The sequence below is a fragment of the Schistocerca cancellata genome, chromosome 3 (assembly GCF_023864275.1).
Source record: "Schistocerca cancellata isolate TAMUIC-IGC-003103 chromosome 3, iqSchCanc2.1, whole genome shotgun sequence".
Classification (NCBI taxonomy): domain Eukaryota; kingdom Metazoa; phylum Arthropoda; class Insecta; order Orthoptera; family Acrididae; genus Schistocerca; species Schistocerca cancellata.
In genome coordinates this window covers 388,116,532-388,142,852 of record NC_064628.1, presented here as the reverse complement: position 1 = coordinate 388,142,852, position 26,321 = coordinate 388,116,532, and the positions used below count along the sequence as shown (strand labels likewise).

Below are 26,321 nucleotides of genomic sequence, written 5' to 3'. Positions count from 1 at the left end.
TTTCTATTTATGGTCGAAATTTTTTTTTTTTTTTTTTGTAGTAGTAGTAGTAGTAGTAGTAGTAGTAATAGTAGTAGTAGGTTTTAATGGACTGTTATGGCTCAATTGAGTTGGGAAATGCTTCTGCTCAGAGGGAGAAAAATTTGAATATGTACTCAACCACTGTGGAAATACTTATCCAACAAAACTGAATTGTCAAATCACATTGGCAGACTAGATCATGGTTCAAATTAAACTTTGTGCTGAGTTACAAAAGTTTTACTTTGCAAGTAACACAGTCAGTGAGCGAAAAAGATTGTCTGCACAAATATTGATCCTTCTACCAACAGTGATATGTAATTTCAATAGCAAACTTGGTAAAGGCTCTGAATTTTTTCTCTTAATAATTGTGTAGTTTAATGAGCTATAGATATCACTTGTTAAGGTCACAGTTTCAATTATAATAAATAAGATAACAAATTTGTACAGAAATATCTACTACTAAGTGTGTTTTATTATAAGCAAGCACTTTTATATCTGTTCCATCTAATCATTTTCATTCCAGAAACTTGTCTTGTTATGACACTTGAAGAAGCAAAATTAAAGAAAATGCAGAATCTAAATCCAACTTAAGGCTAGTGGATGGATTTCCATGAATATTTCTGGTTCTATATTTTACTCCCCTCTTTTTGTGACATGTATGATGAGTGATGTAAATAAATCACTGTATCAAACACAAGCTGAAATAATTCACGTTGGTTGGTCAGTGATGCAACAAGGAGATGGACTCACAAAATGAAAAACTTCATATTTATCGAAGGCAATTTGTTGCTTATGTTACATATACTGTTCCTCTACAGGAATTGCTGTACTACTCATGACAAAAAATGTGTGACCGACGACCAGAAAAGCCTGTTGACCACGTAACAGTCGCAGACTGGGACGCTCGCATTCAGGAGCTGCGAGAGACAGCACGCAGGAGGAGGAAGGAGGCTCACGACTTGCGACAAGAGAGTATCCAGCTGCGTGCTGACACGGCTGTCACAACACACTGGAGCCTGCTGCAAAGTTCACAATCTCTGCAAGACAGGTTAGACAATATGCAGATCAGACAGCACACCCTATACTCAATTCAGTTGTCCAATAATATCTTTCTTATATCATACTCATGGTAAACATTATGATGAGAAACATGTTGACTGGACAAAGATTGCATAGACAATTTAAAACAAATTATTTATGTTGTTGCATGCTGTCCATTTACAGGGTAATATGATATTATGATTTTTGTGTCTGACTATATGCAGTTGAATTAATGTAAATTTTGTTTAGTGAGGTGTATTTTGCCTCAATTTGTTGAGGCATCATCAGTGGCAGTACGTGTTGCTGTCTTTCGCATGTATGCTTGCTGTTATTCTGATGAAGCTATTCTTTTGCCTACGTCACAATGAAATCTTTGTGCAAACATAATAACATTGTGGAAAGTTGTCATACAGTTTGTGTGTTCTGCTGACAAGGTTTCTTAGTGGTGTAGCCAGGACAACAGCTTCACTAGAAGAATAGTAAGTATATATGAGACAGGCAACAACATACACTGCACTTGAAGATGTCTCAATAAATTAAAATCAGACATGTTTATTTAGATGCACATATGCAGACATAATCTAAAAATCATTAACTAATAACGTTTTTCATGAGTTCTCATATGGCATAGGAGGAAGAATAACAGATGAAACAGCTTTCATCTGCTGTAGAAAACACTTCTGCTGCTGCCATCCACCACACATTTTATTTTCATGGGCAGACTGTCAAACTGTTTTACAGCTGCGTACTTCACACCTTTCTGTGCCAAAGGTAGATTCACTACAGTGAAGTGCAGATCATTTTTCTCTCTAGTAATGTATTTATGGATGTCTCAATTACCATAAAACTGCAGTGGATTGTTGAGAACAAAGTTCATTCACTGTGAGGCTAGGCTTAATACACCCATTTGGTTAAAGAGATTCCTGCAGGATGTACAGGGCTATTACAAATTATTGAAGCGATTTCATAAATTCACTGTAGCTCCATTCATTGACATATGGTCACGACACACTACAGATATGTAGGAAAACTCATAAAGTTTTGTTCAGCTGAAGTCGCACTTCAGGTTTCCGCCGCCAGAGCGCTCGAGAGCGCAGTGAGACAAAATGGCGACAGGAGCCGAGAAAGCGTATGTCGTGCTTGAAATGCACTCACATCAGTCAGTCATAACAGTGCAACGACACTTCAGGACGAAGTTCAACAAAGATCCACCAACTGCTAACTCCGTTTGGCGATGGTATGCGCAGTTTAAAGCTTCTGGATGCCTCTGCAAGGGGAAATCAACGGGTCGGCCTGCAGTGAGCGGAGGAACGGTTGAACGCGTGCGGGCAAGTTTCACGCGTAGCCCGCGGAAGTCGACGAATAAAGCAAGCAGGGAGCTAAACGTACCACAGCCGACGGTTTGGAAAATCTTATGGAAAAGGCTAAAGCAGAAGCCTTACCGTTTACAATTGCTACAAGCCCTGACACCCGATGACAAAGTCAAACGCTTTGAATTTTCGGTGCGGTTGCAACAGCTCATGGAAGAGGATGCGTTCAGTGCGAAACTTGTTTTCAGTGATGAAGCAACATTTTTTCTTAATGGTGAAGTGAACAGACACAATGTGCGAATCTGGGCAGTAGAGAATCCTCATGCATTTGTGCAGCAAATTCACAATTCACCAAAAGTTAACGTGTTTTGTGCAATCTCACGGTTTAAAGTTTACGGCCCCTTTTTCTTCTGCGAAAAAAACGTTACAGGACACGTGTATCTGGACATACTGGAAAATTGGCTCATGCCACAACTGGAGACCGACAGCGCCGACTTCATCTTTCAACGGGATGGTGCTCCACCGCACTTCCATCATGATGTTCGGCATTTCTTAAACAGGAGATTGGAAAACCGATGGATCGGTCATGGTGGAGATCATGATCAGCAATTCATGTCATGGCCTCCACGCTGTCCCGACTTAACCCCATGTGATTTCTTTCTGTGGGGTTATGTGAAAGATTCAGTGTTTAAACCTCCTCTACCAAGAAACGTGCCAGAACTGCGAGCTCACGTCAACGATGCTTTCGAACTCATTGATGGGGACATGCTGCGCCGAGTGTGGGAGGAACTTGATTATCGGCTTGATGTCTGCCGAATCACTAAAGGGGCACATATTGAACATTTGTGAATGCCTAAAAAAACTTTTTGAGTTTTTGTATGTGTGTGCAAAGCATTGTGAAAATATCTCAAATAATAAAGTTATTGTAGAGCTGTGAAATCGCTTCAATCATTTGTAATAACCCTGTACATGTGTGAACCCCACATGTAATTATAATTACTTTCTTTTGTACAGTGAATACTTTTTGCCTAACTGAACAGATACACCAGAATACTATCACGTAGGACACCAGTGAATAAAAATCTGTGAAGCATGATAATGAAGTGATTTATTAGGCAACAATTCTTATGACAAAAGTAACTGAAGCTAAACTTTTTAGCAAGTTTCCTATATTGTGTTTCCAGTTTGAGTTTTCATCAGTATGTGCACACAATAACTTAAATCTTTCAACAATGTTTCTTATTTTTATTGGTACAAAACATTAACAGGAGATGTGGTGTTTTTGAGAGTACAAAACTGGATGAGCTGTGTCTATTCAAAAGTTCAAAGTTAACCCATTGGTGCAAAACCATTAATAACTTTTACAAAAACATCATTTACTGTTTTTGCTGTTGATACTTTATTGCACAGCTTGGCAACAATATTTGTATCATCTACAAAAAGGACTAATTCTGCTGCCTCGTACAAATAAATTGGTAGATTATTCATATATAGCAAGAACAGTATTACTCCCTTGATCTAACTCTATGGGATGCCTGTTATGATCTCTTCTCATGCAGAAGATATGGTATCCTTCTTTGTATAACTCATGTAACTTGGATAATTTAAACTTATATATTATGATTTTGTATTGCTGCTGAACCCTAGAATGTAGAGATTTAAAGTTTCACTTCCTACGTCTCCTAGAATTCAGCAGCAAGCCAGGGGTTTATGAAAGGAAAACACTCCTCAGGATCTGGCTACATGTTCCATCTCCTATTACAAAGTCTGTGGGATGATGACTGCTATACTTATTTCATGAGTTAGGTTCTTAAAGTTTTCTCTAAAAAGTAATAGGTATTTTAGAGGCTGCAAAATTTATTTCTGATTACACATCATTACAGGCAATGAAGTAAATACAATGGTACATAATTGTACTGCTAGTTGTTTGAACATCAGTTGTGCAGCAAAATGTGTACAATGCTTTTTATACGCCAACTTTCCAGTGTAAACATTTTGTAACAATTGAAACATTCAAAACTTTGTAATCCTACCCATTTGTAGATTAAAACTATATGAAATACTGTCAACTGAAGCTGCTATCCTCACACATTCAGCAGCTGGAGAGGTCTCTTTCCTACAGTGTACTCCAATAATCCCAACCGATTTACCCATTCATTTTAAGCAACTTCAGTTCCCAATGAATGTTTCATTTGGAATAACAATAAACAAAGCTCAAGGTCCAAGACATGGGTAAGAGGAGATTTGGGTGTAAGAGGAGAGAGAGGGGTGGTGTGAGGAAATGGACACATAAATGGGGGAAGAGGAGACGGACAGAGAGAGGGGTGTAGGATGTATATCTAATTTTCATACATATTTAGCAGTTGTAAAGCATTGCTGGATTTGCTAGTAGTTATATGAACGCCCAGGATTGTTCGGTTTGTGCATTTTGGGAAGCATGTAGAAGGTGGGTGTACAGGCTATTGTTGGCGTGAGTAGGGAGATGGATTCAGGGGAGAGGTTCTGGGAAAAGCATAAGGATTTCAGCAGGAACTTCTGGGATGTCCTTAGACTCTTCCCAGAAACTCTCCCCTGAATCCATCTCCCTACACACCCTAACAACAGCCTGCACACCCACCTTCTACATGCTCCCCAAAATCCACGAACCTAACAATCCCGGATGTCCCATTTGGTTGTTTACAGTGCCCCCACCAAAAGAATGTCGGCCCTTGTTGACCAACATCTGCAACCAATTGTCCAAAACTTACCCTCCCACATTCGTGGTACCAACCACTTCCTGTACCAGCTCTCTATCGTCCCCACGCCCTTACTTTCCAGATCCCTACTGGTCATTGTTGATGCAACCTCCTTATACACCAACATCCCTCATGCCCATGGCCTTGCTGCGACTGAATGCTACCTCTCCCAATGCCCTGCAGATTTGAAACCCACTACTTCATTCCTCATACACCTAACCAATTACACCCTGACCCATAACTACTTCACCTTTGAACGGAAGGTGTACAAACAAATTCATTGCTCAGCTATGGACACCCACATGGCACCCTCCTATGCCAACCTCTCCATTGGCCACCTACAGGAAACATTCCTAACTTCCCAAAACCCTAACCCCTGGTCAGGTTCAGGTTTATTGATGACGTCTTTATAATCTGAACCCAAGGCCAGGAAACAATATCCTCATTCCTCCACAACCTAAACTCCTTCTCTCCAATCCACTTCACTTGGTCCTCCTCCACCTGTCATGCCACCTTCCTAGATGTCGATTTCCTCCTCTCAGATGGCTCCATCCACACCCTGGTCCACATCAGACCCCTCAACGGTACCTGCACTCTGACAGCTGCCACCCCTTCCACACCAAAAAATCCCTCCCATGCAGCCTTGCCACCTACATGGGATGCATCTGCAGTGATAACTACCTTGCCCAGTATTCTGAAGGCCTTCATAGGCAGGCAATACGCTCTAGACCTAATTCACAAACAGATATCCCATGTCATATCCTCACACGTATCTGATCCTCACATCCATCCCAAGAACAAACCACAAAGAAGTGCCCCCTTATCACCCAGTACCACCTGGGATTGAAATGACTGACCCATGTCCTTTGTCAGGGCTTTGATTATCTATCATCATGCACTGAAATGTGGGACGTCCCACCCAAGACACTTCCAATCCCTCCAAAAGTGGTGTTCTGCCACCCACCTAACAATCTCAACAACATCCTTGTCCACTCCTATGCTGCTCCCACCCCCAACCCCTGCCACATGGATCGTACCCCTGTGGAAGACCCAGATGCAAGATCCTGTCCATTCCACCCTCACAGCAACACCTACTCCAGTCCTGTCACAGGCTTATCCTACCCCATCAGATTCTCGGTTACCTGTGAAAGCAGCCATTGTATGTGCCAGGTCTGCTGCAACCACTGCACAGAATTTTACATTGGTATGACAACCGACCAGCTGTCTACTAGAATGAATGGCCACCGTCAAACTGCTGCCAAAAACAAGGTGGACCACCCAGCAGAGTACAACAATCGAGATTTCAATGGTTGCTTCACAACTTGTGCCTTCTGGATCCTCCCCATGACCACCAGCTTTTCTGAGATACACAGATGGGCGCTATCCTTACAGCACATCCTTCGCTCCTGTAACCTCCCTGGCCTAAACCTGTCTCCCCACCCCCACACCCAGTGTGTGTGTGTGTGTGTGTGTGTGTGTGTGTGTGTGTGTGTGTGTGTGTGTATGTGTATGTATGTTTTTCCTGCAAGCTTGAAAAAGGAAGTTCATTCAGAAAGCTAGCAAACCTCTGTACCTTTTGCTTATGAACCTATCAATGACACAGTGATTCTGCCTGTTGGTGAGTTGTCTTCCTTATTCCTAAGTAATTTGTAAATATGATACACTATTTTTTGTGTATGTGTCACTACATTTACATTCAAACTGCAAAATTGCTTAATTTAGTTGTTAAAAATTAAACATGTGTATTCCAGCCTAAATTCTTATCCAAATTTAATGCGAGAAATTTAACAGCTTCGACTTCTTCAGTATGTTGATGCTTGATTTATTTTAATCTCCTGGCATTTTTAACTCTTGGTTTTCATACCAATGGGTTTCTATGATGACAAGTTTCAACCAACTTAAATTGAACTAATTTTTTAGGATATTATGGTGTTCAAAATAGAGCTTACAATTTTTTCTGCATCCTTACCTTCAATTAACACATAGTGTAATCTTTAAACAGACCTGCTGGTCAGTGTGTATTTATGGCTAAATCATTTAAGTACAATAAAAGACCCTAGAATGGAGCTGTGGGGCTCACTTTTTGATACTGATGCCGTCTGCCATTTTAAATAATAATTCACTTCTCAGAGTGACAATTACCTCTTGTCTATTGATCTGCAGAAATGATGTAATCCGTAGTGTGGCAGACATTAGCTAGGTTTTATTTAATGTGCTGGCAGATGTACCGAAGTTCGCCGAGTAGAACACCTGCTGGAATTGAAGAGGGCTGCAACAGTCTGTGAGATGGAACGCCTAGAGGAAGAGAAAGCCGTGTGCCAGCGGCAGCTAGAGCTGCTGTCTGTGCCGAGAGCTGTGACTGTCGAGTGCCAACTTGCTATCGACCAGAGACTGGACACTGACCTCCTTAGAGACCCTGTGCATCTGCAGCTGCAGAAGGTACCTCCTCAGTGGCCTCCTAGTGAGATCTCATTGCTTTTACAAAGTGTACTTCTCCATTTTGTAAAATGAAGAAACCACAAAACAGCTGCTTAGTTAAAAATCTTTTACTGTATACATGACAGGTTTCAGAACACTGTTTTTTCCTGTATGTGTTCCCAGTCACACAGCACAGAGGGAACGGTTTTTATGGAATTTATGGCCCCCCTTTTATCCTTTTGACATGGAACTTTTGGTTCCATGACGACATTGGAGTGAGGCTGATTAAATGATTTATGTTTTACACCAAGTGACGGCACTGTAATTGTTCTGGAACAAGTCATATATATAATAAAAGATCATTGGTCAAGCAACTGTTGTGTGGCTTCTTCATTTCACAAAATAGACTTATACTGAACATCCTTCCAACAGCGAGGAAAACAAAATAAACAAGAAAGAAGAACGAAAATACAACGCTGCTGACGTTCCTAATTTAAACTAGAGGTATGTGATGCTGTAAATATGATTCCCAATTACCAAATCGTGAATACGCCCGAACTAAAAATTTATCACCATAATGTGCAATCCCTGCGTAATAAGATCGATGAAATTAACGTTCTATTAACACATGAACTTAATGATATCTCAGTGTTATGCATTTCAGAGCACTGGCTTAACCCAGAATTAATCCAGAATACGAAAATAAACAAATTTGTCTTGGCTGCTTACTACTGCAGGAAAAACAGCAAACAGGGTGGGGTAGCAATTTACACAAAGGATAATGTAGATTTTATTACACTACCTGACTTAACTAGGGCAAATGTCGAAAAGGATTATGAAATTGCAGCTATAAAAATTACTCAGTTCAACCTGGTTATTGCTACAGTTTACCGATCACCGTCCGCGAATTTTGAACTTTTCTTAAACAAAATGGAGTCATTGCTAAATAAGGTAAATAAAATGGATTGTGAATTGATAATCTGTGGTGACTTCAATATTGACTTCCTCACGAATAGTGGAAATAGGGAGACCATTTTGAACCTTGCAACGTCCTACAATTTAAAGGCTGAAGTAAAAGCAGCTACCCGAGTATCAGAAACTTGTCAAACAGCTCTTGATCAGTTTCTAGTAAAGAAGAGTTTACACAACACCTCACTAAAAATTTTCAATGCAGGTTTTAGTGATCATCTTGCTCAAATATTAAGCATAAAAGTACAAGGCAGTATTATTAACAACATGTCTTTTAGAACAGCATATCGAAGCTATAATCAGCATAATGTGAACTACTTCAACAACTTATTACAGAAAGAAAAATGGCTAGGAGTGTACAAAATGAACGATATAAATGAAAAATTCGACACTTTCATTGATACATTAACCCATTTCTTTGAACTTGCATTCCCACTGAAAACATTAACCATACAGGGAAACTCTAGAACAAACAGCTGGATCACAAAGGGAATAAGGGTTTCATGCCAGAAGAAAAGACTACTTCATGAAATATGTAACTCAAAAAATTCTTCACCTGTAGTACGCGCATACTATAAAAAATACTCCAAAATATTAAGAAAAGTAATAAAAGCAGCAAAAATAATGCATAATGATGAAATCATTTATAATTCAGCTAATAAATCAAAGGCTATGTGGAGTGTTATAAAAAAAGAATGTGGAGAATACAGACAACCTTGGAAAAATATAACACTATCACATAAAAATAAAAAAGTAACAAACCCCTTAGAAGTAGCTAACACATTTAACAACTTTTTCACAGGTGTTGCTGAAAATATGTTACAATCAAACTTTAAGAGCATCCAGGCAAATGAATATAAAATAAGTACATGTAGAGGATCAATGTACATCAGTTCTGTTTCACAAGATAAAGTAGCTAAAGCAATAAAAGGACTAAAAAATTCCAAATCGGCAGGTATTGATGGTATACCTGCAACAATGTTAAAGAAGAGCGCATCAAACCTAATTGAAGTACTCACACATTTATGCGACTGCTCACTTCAGGCAGGCACTTTCCCTGATGTGTTAAAAACATCAAAAGTTATTCCTGTATATAAAAAAGGGGATAAAGACAATGTAAATAACTACAGACCCATCACAATTTCCTCCTGCATCTCTAAAGTACTGGAAAAAGTTATGTATGAGAAACTTATGAAATTTATAAATAAAAACAGCATCCTACGTAATGAACAACATGGATTCAGAAATAAGAGGTCAACGACAACTGCTGTCTATGAGTGCATCAATTCCATCCTAAACCTGATGGACAAAAAACAGGAAACAATAGGAGTCTTTATTGACTTGTCAAAAGCTTTTGACATGGTGGACCATAAAATTCTGCTATCAAAGCTAGAAAGATATGGTATTCGAGGTCTGTCCAACAAGTGGATCAGTTCCTTCCTGACAAATCGTACGCAGGCAGTGTGCGTCAAGCACACAAATATTGAACTAAAAACTGTATCTAATCACTTATCTGACTATAAACAAATAAAATGTGGTGTACCCCAAGGATCCGTATTGGGACCCCTTCTGTTTCTTCTGTACATAAATGATCTAAGCTTAAATATTGATGCACACAAATCAATCATATTTGCAGATGACACCACGATTCTACTAAAAGGAGATGACGATGAACAGTTACAGCAGACAGTAAACACGGTAACGAAACAACTTAGCAGCTGGGCAAAGAGTAATCAGCTTGTAATAAACAGTAAGAAAACCGTTGCTCTAAAATTCCACAATGTTCCTAACAAGGACATGTTTATCCCATCAGTCTCTATCAATGACGAACCAGTTGGTAACAGTATTGAAACCAAATTCTTAGGACTTTGGCTGCAGAGTAACATCAGATGGAATAAGCATATTGAATGTCTCAATGCAGAACTGAGCAAAACATGTTATCTTCTTTGTTCATTAAAATCATGCTGTAGTGAGAAAACAGTATTGAATGCATATCATGCGTACTTTCATTCTCGTCTTAGATATGGGGTCACCTTCTGGGGAAACTCTAAAATAGCTAATAGCACTTTTAAACTACAAAAAAGGGCCATTAGAATCTTGTTTGGGTGCAAGCCTAGAGACTCTTGTAAACCCCTGTTTAAGAAATCTGGTATTCCCCCATTACCGTGTGTATACATTATGGAAACCCTTTTGTTCTTTAAATTAAATGTAATAGGCAAGGACCAGAGGCTACAAAAAAACTGTGATATACATGAGCACTTTACCAGACAAAACAGGAACTTACATATGACTCAAATCAGCACAGCACTGTGCCAAAAAGGTACTTTTCACATGGGAGTTAAGCTTTATAACAAACTTCCTGAAAACATAAAAGCTATCACTGAGGTCAATACATTTGGAAAATCTCTAAAGTCATATTTACAGCATCACTGCTTTTATTCCATTGAAGAATATTTAAATTTATGAAATGTGTTATATAAATACTTGTGTGTAAAGTGTATTATTGTAAGCTTAAATATGTATGCCTTGAAATTACTTTCAGCCTGTATATTTATAACTTGACTTGTCCAATGTCTTATGCATAAGCTGCTATGTAGACAACAGGACCAATAAAATACAATCTACAATCTACTGTTGTGGCTTCCCCATTAGAACTTTTCCACTTGTGAAATATGACGTAATTGTCCATTCAGGAGACTATGATTGAAAAATGATTTTTTTTTCTTTTATTATGCCTGATGACAATCACTGATTTTTATTTTTCAGCTGTGATCTACATCCATCTTCAGATCCAAAAACAGGAACATACTGTTGACTTTCATTCTGAAATTTAGGGATAGTGTGAGGGTGAGTTTTGTAAGCAGTATCCTCAAGGTGTAGCCACAAGAAAAAGTCAAATGGGGATAAATCACGAGATCAATGTTACTACTATTCCTTCAGAATCTCTTCTCTGTGAAAACACTTATCCAAGAATGAACTGATTTTGTTGGCTGAATGAGATGATGCATTCTTTCTCTGAAACCACTTACACTGTAGCTGGTCTTCAATTATAGTGTTTACAAATTTTTGCACCATCTGTGTATAGCATTACTGTTCACTGTGCCATGAAAGAATGTGAAGAAGATTCATCAACTTGAAACTTTTTGTGTGTGCAGAGAAGACTTGTGCAACTATAGCACAAATACAGGAATTCTCTGCATCACATGTCGACCATGATGAAACCACGCCTCATCTGACCAAAACCAATCATGAAGTTTTTTTCCCATCTGACATTATAGATGAAATGAAACCCTGCACTGACAGAGAGGTACACATTTTCCATTGTGTTCAATTAAAATAGTCATTAGCAACATGAAGTTTGTAGGGGTGCAACTTTTAACACTTGGGTGGCACCAACTGAGACACCAGACTTGGTAGATAGGCACTGCATGGACTTCATGGGGCTCAAAGAATATGCATCTGTTAGTTCCATCTGCAGTATTTCATTTCTTTCAGATCTTGCAGTACTTGCTTGCTGCAAACTTACCATATTTTTCTGTAAAGTCATTCCAAGTCTCAGTACAACTGAAATTTGAAGGGTGATGAACAATTGAACAAGGAATATGCACAGAAAGAAGTATTCTTTCATAAAGTTGCATCAATTTTTGAACATCCAGTTTTAAGTGAACAGGCTTCTTGTATTAAACTTTGAAGGCAATCTTTTGTTTTGAGATACAATTATTGACAGCAGGCATTTGTATTTTATTCAGGAATCTGATTCCTCATACTGATTCTAATCTAGAACTGCACTGCCTCTTCTTGTCAGCTTCCACACACTTTTAATATTCCACAAGATTCTTCAGTTGGCAGTAACTTTCACCACAATTAACACAAATGTCAAATATATTAGATGTAACAGCAATTACAAGTAGTCTACAGAGTGAACTACTCCCAAGATCCAGCCAGTCCTAGAATTTTTACATAACTAAATGAACATCCCTGCTTCAATGACTCCAGTAAATTAATTGTATTGTTATGTTTATACATGGTATCATACATAGACTCCCATCATTTTTCAATACTTCCACCAGGTTAGCCAGTAATGGCCATAACTGTTCCGTGGCAGCTGCTGTTCCATCTCACCAGCTGACACATACTACTGCACCATATGTTGTAAGAGACTCTGAAACCACAAATTAACCCAAGTCATTAACTATATACAGATGCCAAAAATTGTTTATTGTGTGCAGGAGCTGGGACTGATAGAACAGAAGAAGAATGACCTGGAAGCAGAGTGCAAGGCAGCCTGGGAGCAGCTGCAGAGACTCGGGGAGTGCCTCAACCAGCTGTCTAGAGACCTTCAGAACAAGGGTGAGGCGATCGAGGTGGATGAGAGTGCACTTGGTCTGAAACCCTCCAGTAGTGGCATTGGGTTCAGGCAGGACCCTACGAGACATCCCAAAGAGTGAGTATGTTTCTCAATAATATGTAAGTTACATTGCATACAGATAAAAGTTTGGAGGAATATCATGTTATACGCAACTGTAGCATTTATCATCATCACCATCATCATCATCATCATCATCGTTGTTGTTGTCATCATCATCATACAGTCCTAATTTCCCAGATACTGTTAATGAACCTCTTGCACTTCCATCTCTCCATGTGTAGCCTTTCACAGAGAACATCATCCATTGTCATACCTCTGGCAGAGAAGTCTCCTTAATTACATCCACCCAACAGGTTCTGGGTCTTCCTACAGAATGTTTCCTTTCCACCTCCCTTTCGAAACTTATTTGGGCTGTTCTTGTAGGCTCCAAACTTATTACCTGCAGGTAGCACCATAGTCTGTATTAACTGATCTAGTTTAAAGGAATGTCTTGATTCCAGCTTCCTTCCTCACCTTCCCATTTCTTAATTTATCCATCTTGGTCTTCTAGATAGTGGAGCTAATGAATTTCATTTTTGATGCTTGGAGTCTCAATGATACTGTGAGAATTCATGATTTGGTACAATAGGTCAATACTGGTATTAATTAACTGTTAACTATCACTGCTTTTGCTTTTTATGGACGTATTTTGTCCCATAAAAGGATTCTCACTTGTCGTTAGAATTCAGAGCTCTTCTGCGTTTTGTTGATAATCTCCTGTCTAATCAAATTGTCCCTAGAGGTTATACTTCATGAGCTATGGAAAACTGTCTGATCACTCTAGTTGGTGGTATCGTGGTTTCCCACTTGCAGGATGCCACCACTGTCTTGGTCTCGCTCATGTGAGGTTTTACTCCTGCAACTGTGATTTCCATATGTTGAGTCTGGTCTGAAATTCCTCTTCTTCTCCATCTCAGATCATGACATCATCAGCAAAGGAACTGCATGGAGTTCACCAAAACTTTTCTTTGTGTTCTGTATTATATCATCCATAACAGTGATGAACAGTAGAGAGGATAGTGCAGTGCCTTGCTCCATCCTTGATCTGAAGAAACCATGAAGATTGTTCCTCTCCAATTTGTACAGAGCTACTACAGCCCTTGTACACCACCTGACTTTTCCTTACCAGTCCTTCAGCATTTACAATATTGAGGTTCAGTTTTATAGTGCTACAGAACCATTCTCATTTATTAGATGACTCAGTATCTGGAAGATGAGGGCCCTGTTTTAAGTTTTCACAAACGCAATGAAAAACAAAAGAGTTTTGATACAAACCATTTTGTTGTTCCTTAGTATAAGAATTTATACAGTTCTGTATGCCTTTAAATTTCGTTTTTGGAAAAATTTTTGACACTTTGAGGCTCATACCTCAAAACTGTACTTTTTGAAAGATTCAGCTACGTCATGATGTGATGAAAATGACTGTCTACGCATATTTTGTTTGACATAATGGAACAAAAAGAAGTTGTCTGTGATAATCAGATGAATGTAGGTGATGACACATTAGCTTGATTGTTCGACATGTTGTGCAATAGTTGACATTGTGATGATGAAGAATGATGCAATATTTTCAATTGTTTTTTCTTATTGCATCAGTGACTTGTGGTACACAACTTCTCATATAGCATTTACTGTTCTTCAGTCCTCTAAAGCAATGGCCACATGTCCTGTGTAATAAAGGTAACAAGTCTTTCCTGGATGAAGTTCATAACTGAACCAATTTTGCTGATTTTAGCTCATCTTGAAACACCCAAACAATTGTCTGCTGCTTAGTTTCCAGCTTGTACAAATATATCAAAGTTTCATAACCTGTTATGGTCTTATAGACAGGTTTTACACATGCTTGGTTGAATTTTTCAAGCATTTCCATACACTAATTGACAGAGTCTCTTTTTGAGCTCAAGTCAAATCGTGCTGACTCCATCGAGAACAGATCTTTTTACACAGCTAAATTTTAATACTGAACTGAATGTACTGCACTTTTTGATGTGCCTCAGGATGCCCGTCTCACACTCAGTCATATAGTGGTCCTCTTCGATCAAGTTGTGTACAGTGTGAATGTTTCGTGGGACAGCAACTGATTACATTTGATCTTTGCAAAATTCAGCAAACCAGTCATAAACTGTACTGCCTGAAGGTGACTGATTACCTAAAGCTGAATGATGTGACTCAAGGCACTGATGTTGAATAAGGTCTTTACAAAAATTGTAAAAATTATCCAACAGGCACATTCACATGAAATTTCCATTTTTTCACTACACTGTTTCTTTCAATGTTCACTGTAGACAAACTATTTGGCCAATTTCTGAACTACCATTGTTTTAACATTAACAAATTTTAAAACAATAGTGATGTCTGCCTCAGTGGCGCTATACAGAGTTCATTTGTAAAAACTTAAAAGGCGGCCCTCTAACAGTGTTGAATGAGTCAGAAATTGTCTTAAGCTTGGTACAGTATTCTAATTTTGCAAATTAGATGACGGCTTAGAATACTTAGCACTCAGTAACAAGTGCCATTGTACAGAAACTGTATTGAATACATACTAATGTAAAAATGCCAGAACATTTAATAATCTGGTTCTGAAACTTTTTGAGATTAAAATTGCATACTGGACTGAGACTCAAACCTAGAGTGTTTGCTTTTCGCCTTTGCCTCTGTCAGTCATGGGCTACATTCTTCTCAGGACACAGCATTACAGCCTCAGTTCTACAGCAGCTCTCTACCACATTCCAAACTTCACTGAAGCTGTCTTGTATGCCTTGCTGCAGGGAGGTAAAACAGTTGTAGGCACAAAGTAAGAAATGAGACTGACTTTTGCTGTATCTGGGTCTTGAAAATGTTCCAGAAATACCTACAGACTCAAGTTACCAGCTAAATTTATAACTGGCAAGTGTTGTCACTTTGTGCAGTCATGTTCATCAACCATGATAGTGTGTGGAGTGGGAAACAGTATTGATAGGGATAAGGGCTACAGTATTGAGTGTGACCTAGTGAAAATAGCCTCGGCAACGACCCATACCAATGTTGGGCTGGTGCCTGCTTTTGTGCGGCATCATCAGCCCCAATTGAACCGTTCTGTCAGGAGGGTATCTACATCTACATCTACATCCATACTCTGCAAGCCACCTGACAGTGTGTGGCGGAGGGTACCTTCAGTACCTCTATCGGTTCTCCCTTCTATTCCAGTCTCGTATTGTTCGTGGAAAGAAGGATTGTCGGTATGCCTCTGTGTGGGCTCTAATCTTTCTGATTTTGTCCTCATGGTCTCTTCACGAGATATACGTAGGAGGGAGCAATATACTGCTTGACTCTTCGGTGTAGGTATGTTCTCGAAACTTTGACAAAAGCCCGTACCGAGCTACCGAGCGTCTCTCCTGCAGAGTCTTCCACTGGAGTTTATCTATCATCTCCGTAACGCTTTCGCGATTACTAAATGATCCTGTAACGAAGCGCACTGCTCTCCGTTGGATCTTCTCTATGTCTTGTATCAACCCTATCTGGTACGGATCCCACACTGCTGAGCAGTATTCAAGCAGTGGGCAAACAAGTGTACTGTAACCTACTTCCTTTGTTTTCGGATTGCATTTCCTTAGGATTCTTCCAATGAATCTCAGTCTGGCATCTGCTTTACCGACGATCAACATTATATGATCATTCCATTTTAAATCACTCCTAATGCGTACTCCCAGATAATTTATGGTATTAACTGCTTCCAGTTGCTGACCTGCTATTTTGTAGCTAAATGATAAAGGATCTATCTTTCTGTGTATTCGCAGCACATTACACTTGTCTACATTGAGATTCAATTGCCATTCCCTGCACCATGTGTCAATTCACTGCAGATCCTCCTGCATTTCAGTACAATTTTCCATTGTTACAACCTCTCGATACACCAAAGCATCATCTGCAAAAAGTCTCAGTGAACTTCCGATGTCATCCACCAGGTTATTTATGTATATTGTGAATAGCAACGGTCCTATGACACTCCCCTGCGGCACACCTGAAATCACTCTTACTTCGGAAGACTTCTCTCCATTGAGAATAACATGCTGCGTCCTGTTATCTAGGAACTCCTCAATCCAATCACACAAATGGTCTGATAGTCCATATGCTCTTACTTTGTTCATTAAACGACTGTGGGGAACTGTATCGAACGCCTTGCGGAACTCAAGAAACACGGCATCTACCTGTGAACCCGTGTCTATGGCCCTCTGAGTCTCGTGGACGAATAGCGCGAGCTGGATTTCACATGACCGTCTTTTTTGAAGCCCGTGCTGATTCCTACAGAGTAGATTTCTAGTCTCCAGAAAAGTCATTATACTCGAACACAATATGTGTTCCAAAATTCTACAACTGATCGACGTTAGAGATATAGGTCTATAGTTCTGCACATCTGTTCGATGTCCCTTCTTGAAAACGGGGATGACCTGTGCCCTTTTCCAATCCTTTGGAATGCTACGCTCTTCTAGAGACCTACGGTACACCGCTGCAAGAAGGGGGGCAAGTTCCTTCGCGTACTCTGTGTAAAATTGAACTGGTATCCCATCAGGTCCAGAGGCCTTTCCTCTTTTGAGCGATTTTAATTGTTCCTCTATCCCTCTGTCGTCTATTTTGATATCTACCATTTTGTCATCTGTGCGACAATCTAGAGAAGGAACTACAGTGCAATCTTCCTCTGTGAAACAACTTTGGAAAAAGACATTTAGTATTTCGGCCTTTAGTCTGTCATCCTCTGTTTCAGCACCATTTTGGTCACAGAGTGTCTGGACATTTTGTTTTGATCCACCTACCGCTTTGACATAAGACCAAAATTTCTTAGGATTTTCTGCCAAGTCAGTACATAGACCTTTACTTTCGAATTCATTGAACGCCTCTCGCATAGCCCTCCTCACACTACATTTCGCTTCGCGTAATTTTTGTTTGTCTGCAAGGCTTTGGCTATGTTTATGTTTGCTGTGAAGTTCCCTTTGCTTCCGCAGCAGTTTTCTAACTCGGTTGTTGTATCACAGTGGCTCATTTCCATCTCTTACGATCTTGCTTGGCACATACTCATCTAACGCATAATGTACGACGGTTTTGAACTTTGTCCACTGATCCTCAACACTATCTGTACTTGAGACAAAACTTTTGTGTTGAGCCAACAGGTACTCTGAAATCTGCTTTTTGTCACTTTTTCTAAACAGATAAATCTTCCTACCCTTTTTAATATTCCTATTTACGGCACACGGGTACATATGGAGTCGGATCAGTTGCGTAGGGTGGCCACTTTGTCAGACATTGGATTGGTTCCTGTTGAGGCTATTGATAGGGGGGATTTCACAAGACCTGGCCTACACCTCAATAGGAAAGGGAAGGGTAACCTGACAGGGTTGTTAGCGAAATCCATAAGGGGGGACACTAGTACTCATGGATGTACCTCTTTTTTAGACTAATATCAGTGTCCAATGAGAAGTTCAGGCAGGCAGGTGCTAAAGAGGTCCAAAACCAACAAAATACTCACAACATGAAAATAAATAATAATGTTACCATATTTAATCAAAATACTGGTGGATTAAAGAGAAAAAGTAGATTCTCACAAAAGTAAAGTAAAAAATAATGTTTCCAGTCTTCACCAAAATATTCCGGGATTGAAGAATAAAGTAGATGAGCTCCTGGTTTGTTTAGATGACATTGAATCCGATAATGTAATAGATATACTATGCCTGTCTGAGCATCACATTGTGTCTGATATGGAAAAGGTAAATATCAGTGGTTATAAACCAGCTGCACATATGAGCAGAGAGAATAAGGTGAAAGGAGTTGTTGTCATATATGTCAAAAGTTATCACTGTGTAAAAAGCTTGGATACAAAAAAGTTTTGTCTAGAGCAACATATAGAAGCATGTGCCTGTCAACTTAAACCCCCAACATCACCCCAGCTGAATCCCGTGCCATTAAGGAGCTGAAAACAGACCACTCTATTGTCATCCTCCCAGTGGATAAAGGGTCCACAACTGTGGTACTTGACCGTGTGGAGTATGTGGCAGAAGGACTGTGTCAACTCTCCGACACCTCAACCTACAAAGCTGTTACCCAGGATCCCATTCCCTCCATCTAGACTGATCTGCAGAAAATCCTAAAAATCCAAGGTCCTTCACAAGGCCTCACAATGGCTTCCGTAGACCTACTCACTCTACCTGAGCCACGTACCCATACCTTCTACCTATTATCCAAAATCCACAAAGAGAACCATCCTGGCAGTCCAATTGTGGCAGGCTTCAAAGCCCCAACAGAACGTATCTCAGCTCTGGTGGACCAACACCTCCAACCTATCACCCACAGACTCTCATCCTACATCAAAGACACAAACCACTTCCTAGAATGCCTCAAATCCATTCCCACTCCTCTCCCACCTGACACCTTTCTTGTCACCATAGATGCTAATCCGTTTACACAAACATCCCACATACCCATGGTCTCTCTGCCCTTGAACACTACCTCTCCCAATGCCCACCCATAGATCTTCCAAAAACCTCGTTCCTTATCACACTTACCAACTTCATCCTCACCCATAATTACTTCACTTTTGAAGGCCAGACCTACAAACAAATCAGGGGAATGGCCATGGGAACCAGGATGGCTCTGTCCTATGCTAACCTCTTCATGGGCCGCATGGCGGAGGCTTTCCTGAAGACCCAACAGCTGCTTCCCCTGGCCTGGTATAGGTTTATAGATGACATCTTTGTGGTCTGGACTCATGGTGAAGAAACACTCCTTGATTTCCTCCATAACCTCAACTCCTTTTCGAATCTGAATTTCACCTGGTCCTTCTCCAAAACCCAAGCCACCTTCCTGGATGTTGACCTTCATCTTGTTGAAGCTCACATCCACACCTCTGTCCATATCAAACCCACAAACAAACAACAGTACCTTCACTTTGATAGCTCCCATCCATTCCACATCAAACGCTTCCTTCCCTACAGCCTAGGTATTCGTGGCAAACGTATCTGCTCCAGTGATGAGTCCCTCAACAATTACACCAATAACCTGACCAGTGCTTTCCTCTCCCGCAACTATCCTGCGGACCTTGTCCACAAACAGATCTCCCGAGCAATACATTCCTCCCTGTCCAGCAACAATGTTCCTACCCCCAGACAACACAGAAGCATCCCCCTTGTCATCCAATATTATCCTGGCCTCGAATACATCAACAAATTACTCCGCCAGGGATATGACTTTCTCAAGTGAAGCCCTGAAATGAGATCGTCCTTTGACAAAATTCTCCCCACATGACCCAAAGTTGCCTTTCATTGCCCCCCCCCCCCCCCAAACCTCCATAACATCCTTGTCAAACCCTACAATATTCCCAGACTACCTTCTCTACCCAGTGGTTCCTACCCCTGTAACCGACCCCGCTGCAAAACCTGCCCCATGCATCCCCCCCCACAACCACCTACTCCAGCCCCGCTACTGGCAAAACATACACAATTCAAGGCAGGGCCACATGTGAAACAACACATGTCATTTATCAGCTGACATGCCTGCACTGCACAGCCTTTTACATCGGTATGAGTACAACTAAACTGGCTGAGCACATTAACGGTCACAGACGAACTGTCCGCCTAGGAGATGTCCAATACCCAGTAGCAGAGCATGCCCTCCAGCATAATTCTAGGGACCTAGGAACCTGCTACACCGTACATGCCATTTGGCTTCTCCCACCCAACACCAGTCCCTTGGAACTACGGAGATGGGAACTTGCACTCCAACACATCCTTTCATCCCACCACCGCCCTGGACTGAACCTACATTAACCAACCTCACTCCCATTTACTCTTTAGTCTTCTCCTCTTCCCCTTTCCTCTTAGCCATTCATGCATCTTTTCATCCTACATAGTTGTGTTTATCCTTATACTATATACCTCTTTACTTCTGTGTGCATCCTCTTTGGTTTGAAGCTGGCACAGTACTTAAGCCTCCATCCTTGCTACCCTCCCTGTTTACCTTTCCCTGTTGCTTCATAACCTGGGTTGTGAGTAACTGAATCCACTTTCCCTTCTTCCCTTTTTTCCCCTCTCTCCTCCCTGACGAAGGAACAAATTTACGAAAGCTAGGAAAGTAAATTTTCTGTTCTGTTTTGTGTATCTATCATCTGTACTGAGTTGAGGTAAGTACTGGCGAGCCCCTCTATCTCTTTGTTAGTATTTGTTGTGCTATCTGTCAGACAGGGAAAAGCAAATTATTATTTGTGGGGACTTCAATGTTGATTCACTGAAAGAGTATAATAGGGAGAATGACCTGGAAGTCTTGTTCAGTTCTTTCAATTTGACATCTGTCATTAATTTTCCTACTCAGGTAGTAAAGGACAGCAGCACATTGATAGATAACACTTTTATAGACCAAGATAGGTTTAAAAACATAAATTCTTGTCCTGTTGAGAATCACCTTTCTGATTATGGTGCTCAGCTAGTTACAGTATATGACATAGCTCCATTCAGTAATTCAAAACTACCCTCCAAAGTTGTGCGTTCACTTAATGATTCAACAATTAGAAATCTCAGAGAAAATCTTCAGCATTTAGACTGGGACGAGGTGTACAAGGAACCTAATGCTAATTTAAAATATAACTTATTTCATGATACACTTGTAAGAGAATTTGAAAACTGTTTCCCCAAGAAAATAGTTAAATCTAATTATAAGAAACCATGCAAAAAAACCTCGGCTTACTATAGGAATTAAAATATCTTGTAACCACAAAAGGGAACTGTATCTAAAAATAAGAAAGAGTAATGACACAGAAACAGCCACATATTATAAAAACTATTGTGCTACATTAAGAAAGGTTATTACAAAGTCCAGAAGCATGTGCATCATGACTGAGATTAATACCTCTGATAACAAAATCAAAACAATTTGGAATATTATTACAAGGGAGACAGGGCAACCAAGAGTACAGGATGACGGCATCACCATCAAAGCGAATGGAAACTTGACAAACAACAAGCCGGAAATTGAAAACATTTTGAATAATCGTTTTTTAAATGTTATAGAGAAAATAGGATCTAAATGTTCATTAGAAGAAGCAAGGCAGTTAATGGAAGAGGCCTTACCCACACCATTTGATACAATTGAAATTCCACCCACCTCTCCTTCTGAAATTAGGAAGATGATAAACTCTTTCAAGAATAAAAGCTCACATGGAATTGATGGCATTTTCAGCACGATAATAAAAGCTTGTTCCCAAGAAATAAGTGGGATTGTTGGCCACATATGTAATAGCTCTCTGAAGCAGGGTATTTTCCCAGATAGACTGAAGTATGCCATTGTTAAACCACTGCATAAAAAAGAGGATACATCTGATGTCAACAACTACTGCCCAATCTCTCTTCTGACTGCCTTATCCAAAATTCTTGAAAAAGTAATGTATTGTAGAGTAGCTTCAAACCTTTGTAAAAATAAAGTTTTAACAAAATGTCAGTTTGGTTTTCAGAAGGGTTTTTCAATGGAAAATGCTATATATACTTTCACTAATGAATTATTAAATGATATGAGTAAGTCACCTGTTGGGATTTTTTGTGATCTCTCAAAGCTTTTGATTGTGTAAATCATGGAATACTTCTAAATAAGCTCAAGTACTGTGGTATGAATGGGACAGTGCTCAAATGATTTAAATCATACCTAACTGGAAGAGTGCAGAAAGTTGAAATAAGCAGTTCACATAATATGCAAAATACTGGTGATTTCTTAAACTGTGGAACAATCAAGAATGGTGTGCCACAAGGTTTGGTCTTGGGTCCTCTGATGCAAAGCTGGTACTTTTTGCCAATGATACAAGTATAGCTATCACACCCAACAGACAAGAATTAACAGGTGAAATTGTAAATGATGTTTTTCAGAAAATCATTAAGTGGTTCTCTGCAAATGGGCTCTCATTAAACTTTGACAAAACACAGTATATACAGTTCCACACAGTAAATGGATGACCATTAATAAATATAGACTTCAATCAGAAATTGCTAGCTAAGGTAGAATATTAAAAATTTCTAGGTGTATGCATTGATGAGGGGTTGAACTGGAAAAAACACACTGAGGATCTGCTGAAACATTTGAGTTCAGCTACTTATGCTATTAGGGTCTTTGCAAATTTTGGCAATATACATCTCAGTAAATTAGCCTACCATGCCTGTTTTCATTTTCTGCTTTCGTATGGCATCATATTCTGGGGAAACTCATCATTGAGTAAAAGAGTTTTCATTGCACAAAAGCGTGTAATCAGAATAATTGCTGGAGCTCATACAAGATCATCCTGGAGACACTTATTTAAAGAGCTAGAGATCTTCACTGTAGCCTCACAATATATATATTCACTTATGAAATTTGTTATTAACAATCCAAACGAATTCAAAAGCAATAGCAGTGTACATGGCTACAACACTAGGAGAAAGGATGACCTTCACTACTCAAGGTTAAATCTAACTTTGGCTCAGAAGGGGGTAAATTATGCTGCCATAAAAGTCTTTGGTCACTTACCTAATAGCAGCAAAAGTCTGACAGATAGCCATATAACATTTAAAAGGAAATTAAAAGAATTTCTTAATGGCAACTCCTTCTACTCCTTAGATGAATTTTTGGATATAGTAAGTGGGTAATTTCCCCAACCCCCACAAAAAAATTAAAAATATTAAGTTTCATGTAATATTTTGTGTAATGTAATATCTTGTATAGACACATTTTATTAATCTGACACGTTTCACATCATTACGAAGTGTCGTATTCATGATCTATGGAACAAGTACCAATCTAATCTAATCTAAGCTGTGCACACCTCTACCAATAAACTGTGGAAATGAGATGAATTATAGTTTAATTTTGATTTTTCTCTTGTGTATTCACTGATTTGACATCCTGCAGAACTTTATATTTTGTACATCTCCTCCTCACTCCTTTAATTCTGGCTCTTTCAAAACATCAAATGGCTAAAATTGTAAGATATTTGATAAAGACCACTGATTTGTTTTTGACATTTCAGATGTATCCCATATGAGACATGGCAACAAGTTTCCGAATCCAATATGAACAGAGCCGAAGAAGAAATTCAAAAGTCTCGAAGTCAACGCTTGAACATGTTTTCACTGCGAGCCGATGTCACTAATTCACTGCATGCCCAACATTCTGATACAGACCATGCTCTCAGCAGACGCATATATGAAGTCCAGAGAGCCCACGATGAACTTCAGTGGCAGAAGGAGGAGGTGAGAATGAAAGTAGACATACACCAGAATGGGAACCATACACAGAAACTCAATATTTGTTAGTTTTGTGTTGAATGGTTCATGCCACAATGGTGGGTGTAGAATACACAAGCTGGTATTTCAGAGTTTGGGCATTTAGATGAAGATAGCATATGGCTTGATGACTCAGTAAGTGCCAGGCCACCAATCCAAAGGTTCAACCCCAGTCAGCCCTATCTATGGTTTTTTTTGTCACTTACTCCTTCTTTCACCTCAAACAAAGATTTGTAAATGTGAAAATGGAAAGTTGCACTGGGGTTTGGAGCCCATGTTAAACTGTAGGCCCTTTATAAATGGATGTTTAAGACAGTTCAAAGATTGGAGGAGGACAGGGGTATACCACATGCCGTAGGTGCTCATACAAATGGATGGGTAAATTAGTTCAGTGATTCGAGGAGGTTGGGGATGTACCACCTGCAACAGAACTGCAAAAAAGCACTGCAGTATTCAAACTAACCTTCAAATTGAAGACATATTTTCTTACTAGTGGAGATGTATGGATAGTCATTATGTGATAAGCCTTTAATTTTAATTTTATGTCAGAATAGTGATCTGCACCATCCACAACTGCTAAATCTAGCTTTGGCTTATTTTCAGTTGCAGATGGCTCAAAAAAGGGTACAACTACACAGGGCAAAAGTCATTGTCAGCTGCATTTCTTTGATCAATGACCTTCAGTGTTGAAGCACCAATAGACATATCCATTACTGATACCAATGTCAGCCACTCTATATAAACACACAGCTGACTGTGTGAAACACTGAATGTTGAAATGGGGGTAGAGATTAATAGGTACATCGATCATGGTGATGTATAGGATTTTTTTTGGGGGGGGGGGATGGAAGGCAGAGGGATGGGAATGGAGGTAGGTACGAGACAAGGGCTACGGAGAAGGAAGTTTGGAAGATGGTGGTCTTGAAGGATAATTCCCATTCGTGGAGTTAAGAGGAGCTATAATTGGAACTGGGGAGGGGGGAGGGAGGGAGGAAGGATCCAGAAGGCATGGATTGTAAGACATATAAGAGCTGTGCAAAAGTCACAGCAAAAGAACTGGAATAAGTTGTGCTGGGGGTATGCATAGGACAGGTTTTGCACCTGGATATTTTGTAGGGATATGACTCATGTGACAAGGATCTGAATGTAGGTGTGCTACAAGGATGGACCAGGATGTGTTGTAGACTGGGTGGGTGGCAGGAAACCATTTTGGGAGAAGTGGGAACAGTGTTCCTCACTTTAGAGCACAATGATAGGTAGACAAAGCCCTGGAAGTTTTCTTCATTGGGTGCCCTAAACAAACCAGGAAGGCTCATGTGTCCCACATTGCTGCTCCATCCACTGCCTCTCCTTCATCCCTTTCACCTACCCCACCCTACACAGTCTATCTCCCCCCATCCCTCCCCTCCCCCCCTCTCTCTTGGTGTTTTTTTTTTTTTTTTTTTTTTTTTTTTTTTTTTTTTTTTTTTTTTTTTTTTTGAAAATATAATTTAAGTGTAAAAGTCAGCATCACCAATGAGTCCATCTGACAAAGATGTCATCAGCGTATCAAAACCACACCAAGGATCCCATAGAACCCCTGGTTTGGTGTAGATACATTGATGACATCATAGCCATATGGACTCATGGTAAAGCTAACATGTTAAAATGGCTGGAATCTCTAAATACATTCTCCCAACTAAATTTCACATGCCCCTATTCTGAATCCCATGCTGCTTTCCTTGATGTTGACCTCCTCTTTACTGTGAGTCAGCTACACACTTCTGTTCACATTAAACCTACTAAAAATCAATAATACTTACATTTTGGCAGTTGCCATTCTTTCCATGTCAAATGTTCCCTCCCATAAAGCCTTGCCATTTGAGACAAACATATTTGTTCAGATGCAGATTCTGCAAAGTAATACACCACCATTCTCACCTCAGCCTTTACTGGAAGTAATTACCCTACCAGCCTAGTTCAAAAGCAGATTTCCCAGGCCATCACATTGAATCCTGGTACTGCTGATCCCTCTAGAAACAGCCTGTGAGTATGCCTGTCACTCAGTATTATGCTGCTCTTGAATGTATTAATCAGCTGCTTCAACAAGGTTATGACTTCGTAAAATCAAGCCGTAAAATGAGGTCCATTCTGTCTGACATTTTTCTCAGCACAC

General features: G+C 39.8%; 1 protein-coding gene across 9 annotated transcripts in view; it reads left to right on the top strand.

Annotated features, from left to right (window-relative positions):
- LOC126175099 (tektin-2) overlaps positions 1-26,321 on the top strand; it is a 105,525-nt gene that overhangs the window by 56,291 nt on the left and 22,913 nt on the right. For all 9 annotated transcript variants that reach the window (XM_049921650.1, XM_049921649.1, XM_049921644.1 and 6 more), the window contains 4 exons: positions 840-1,069; positions 7,330-7,546; positions 12,724-12,938; positions 23,911-24,133. In XM_049921650.1, coding sequence (XP_049777607.1) covers positions 867-1,069; positions 7,330-7,546; positions 12,724-12,938; positions 23,911-24,133 — 858 coding nt within the window. In that variant the 5' untranslated portion in view covers positions 840-866. The remainder of the gene's footprint in view (positions 1-839; positions 1,070-7,329; positions 7,547-12,723; positions 12,939-23,910; positions 24,134-26,321) is intronic.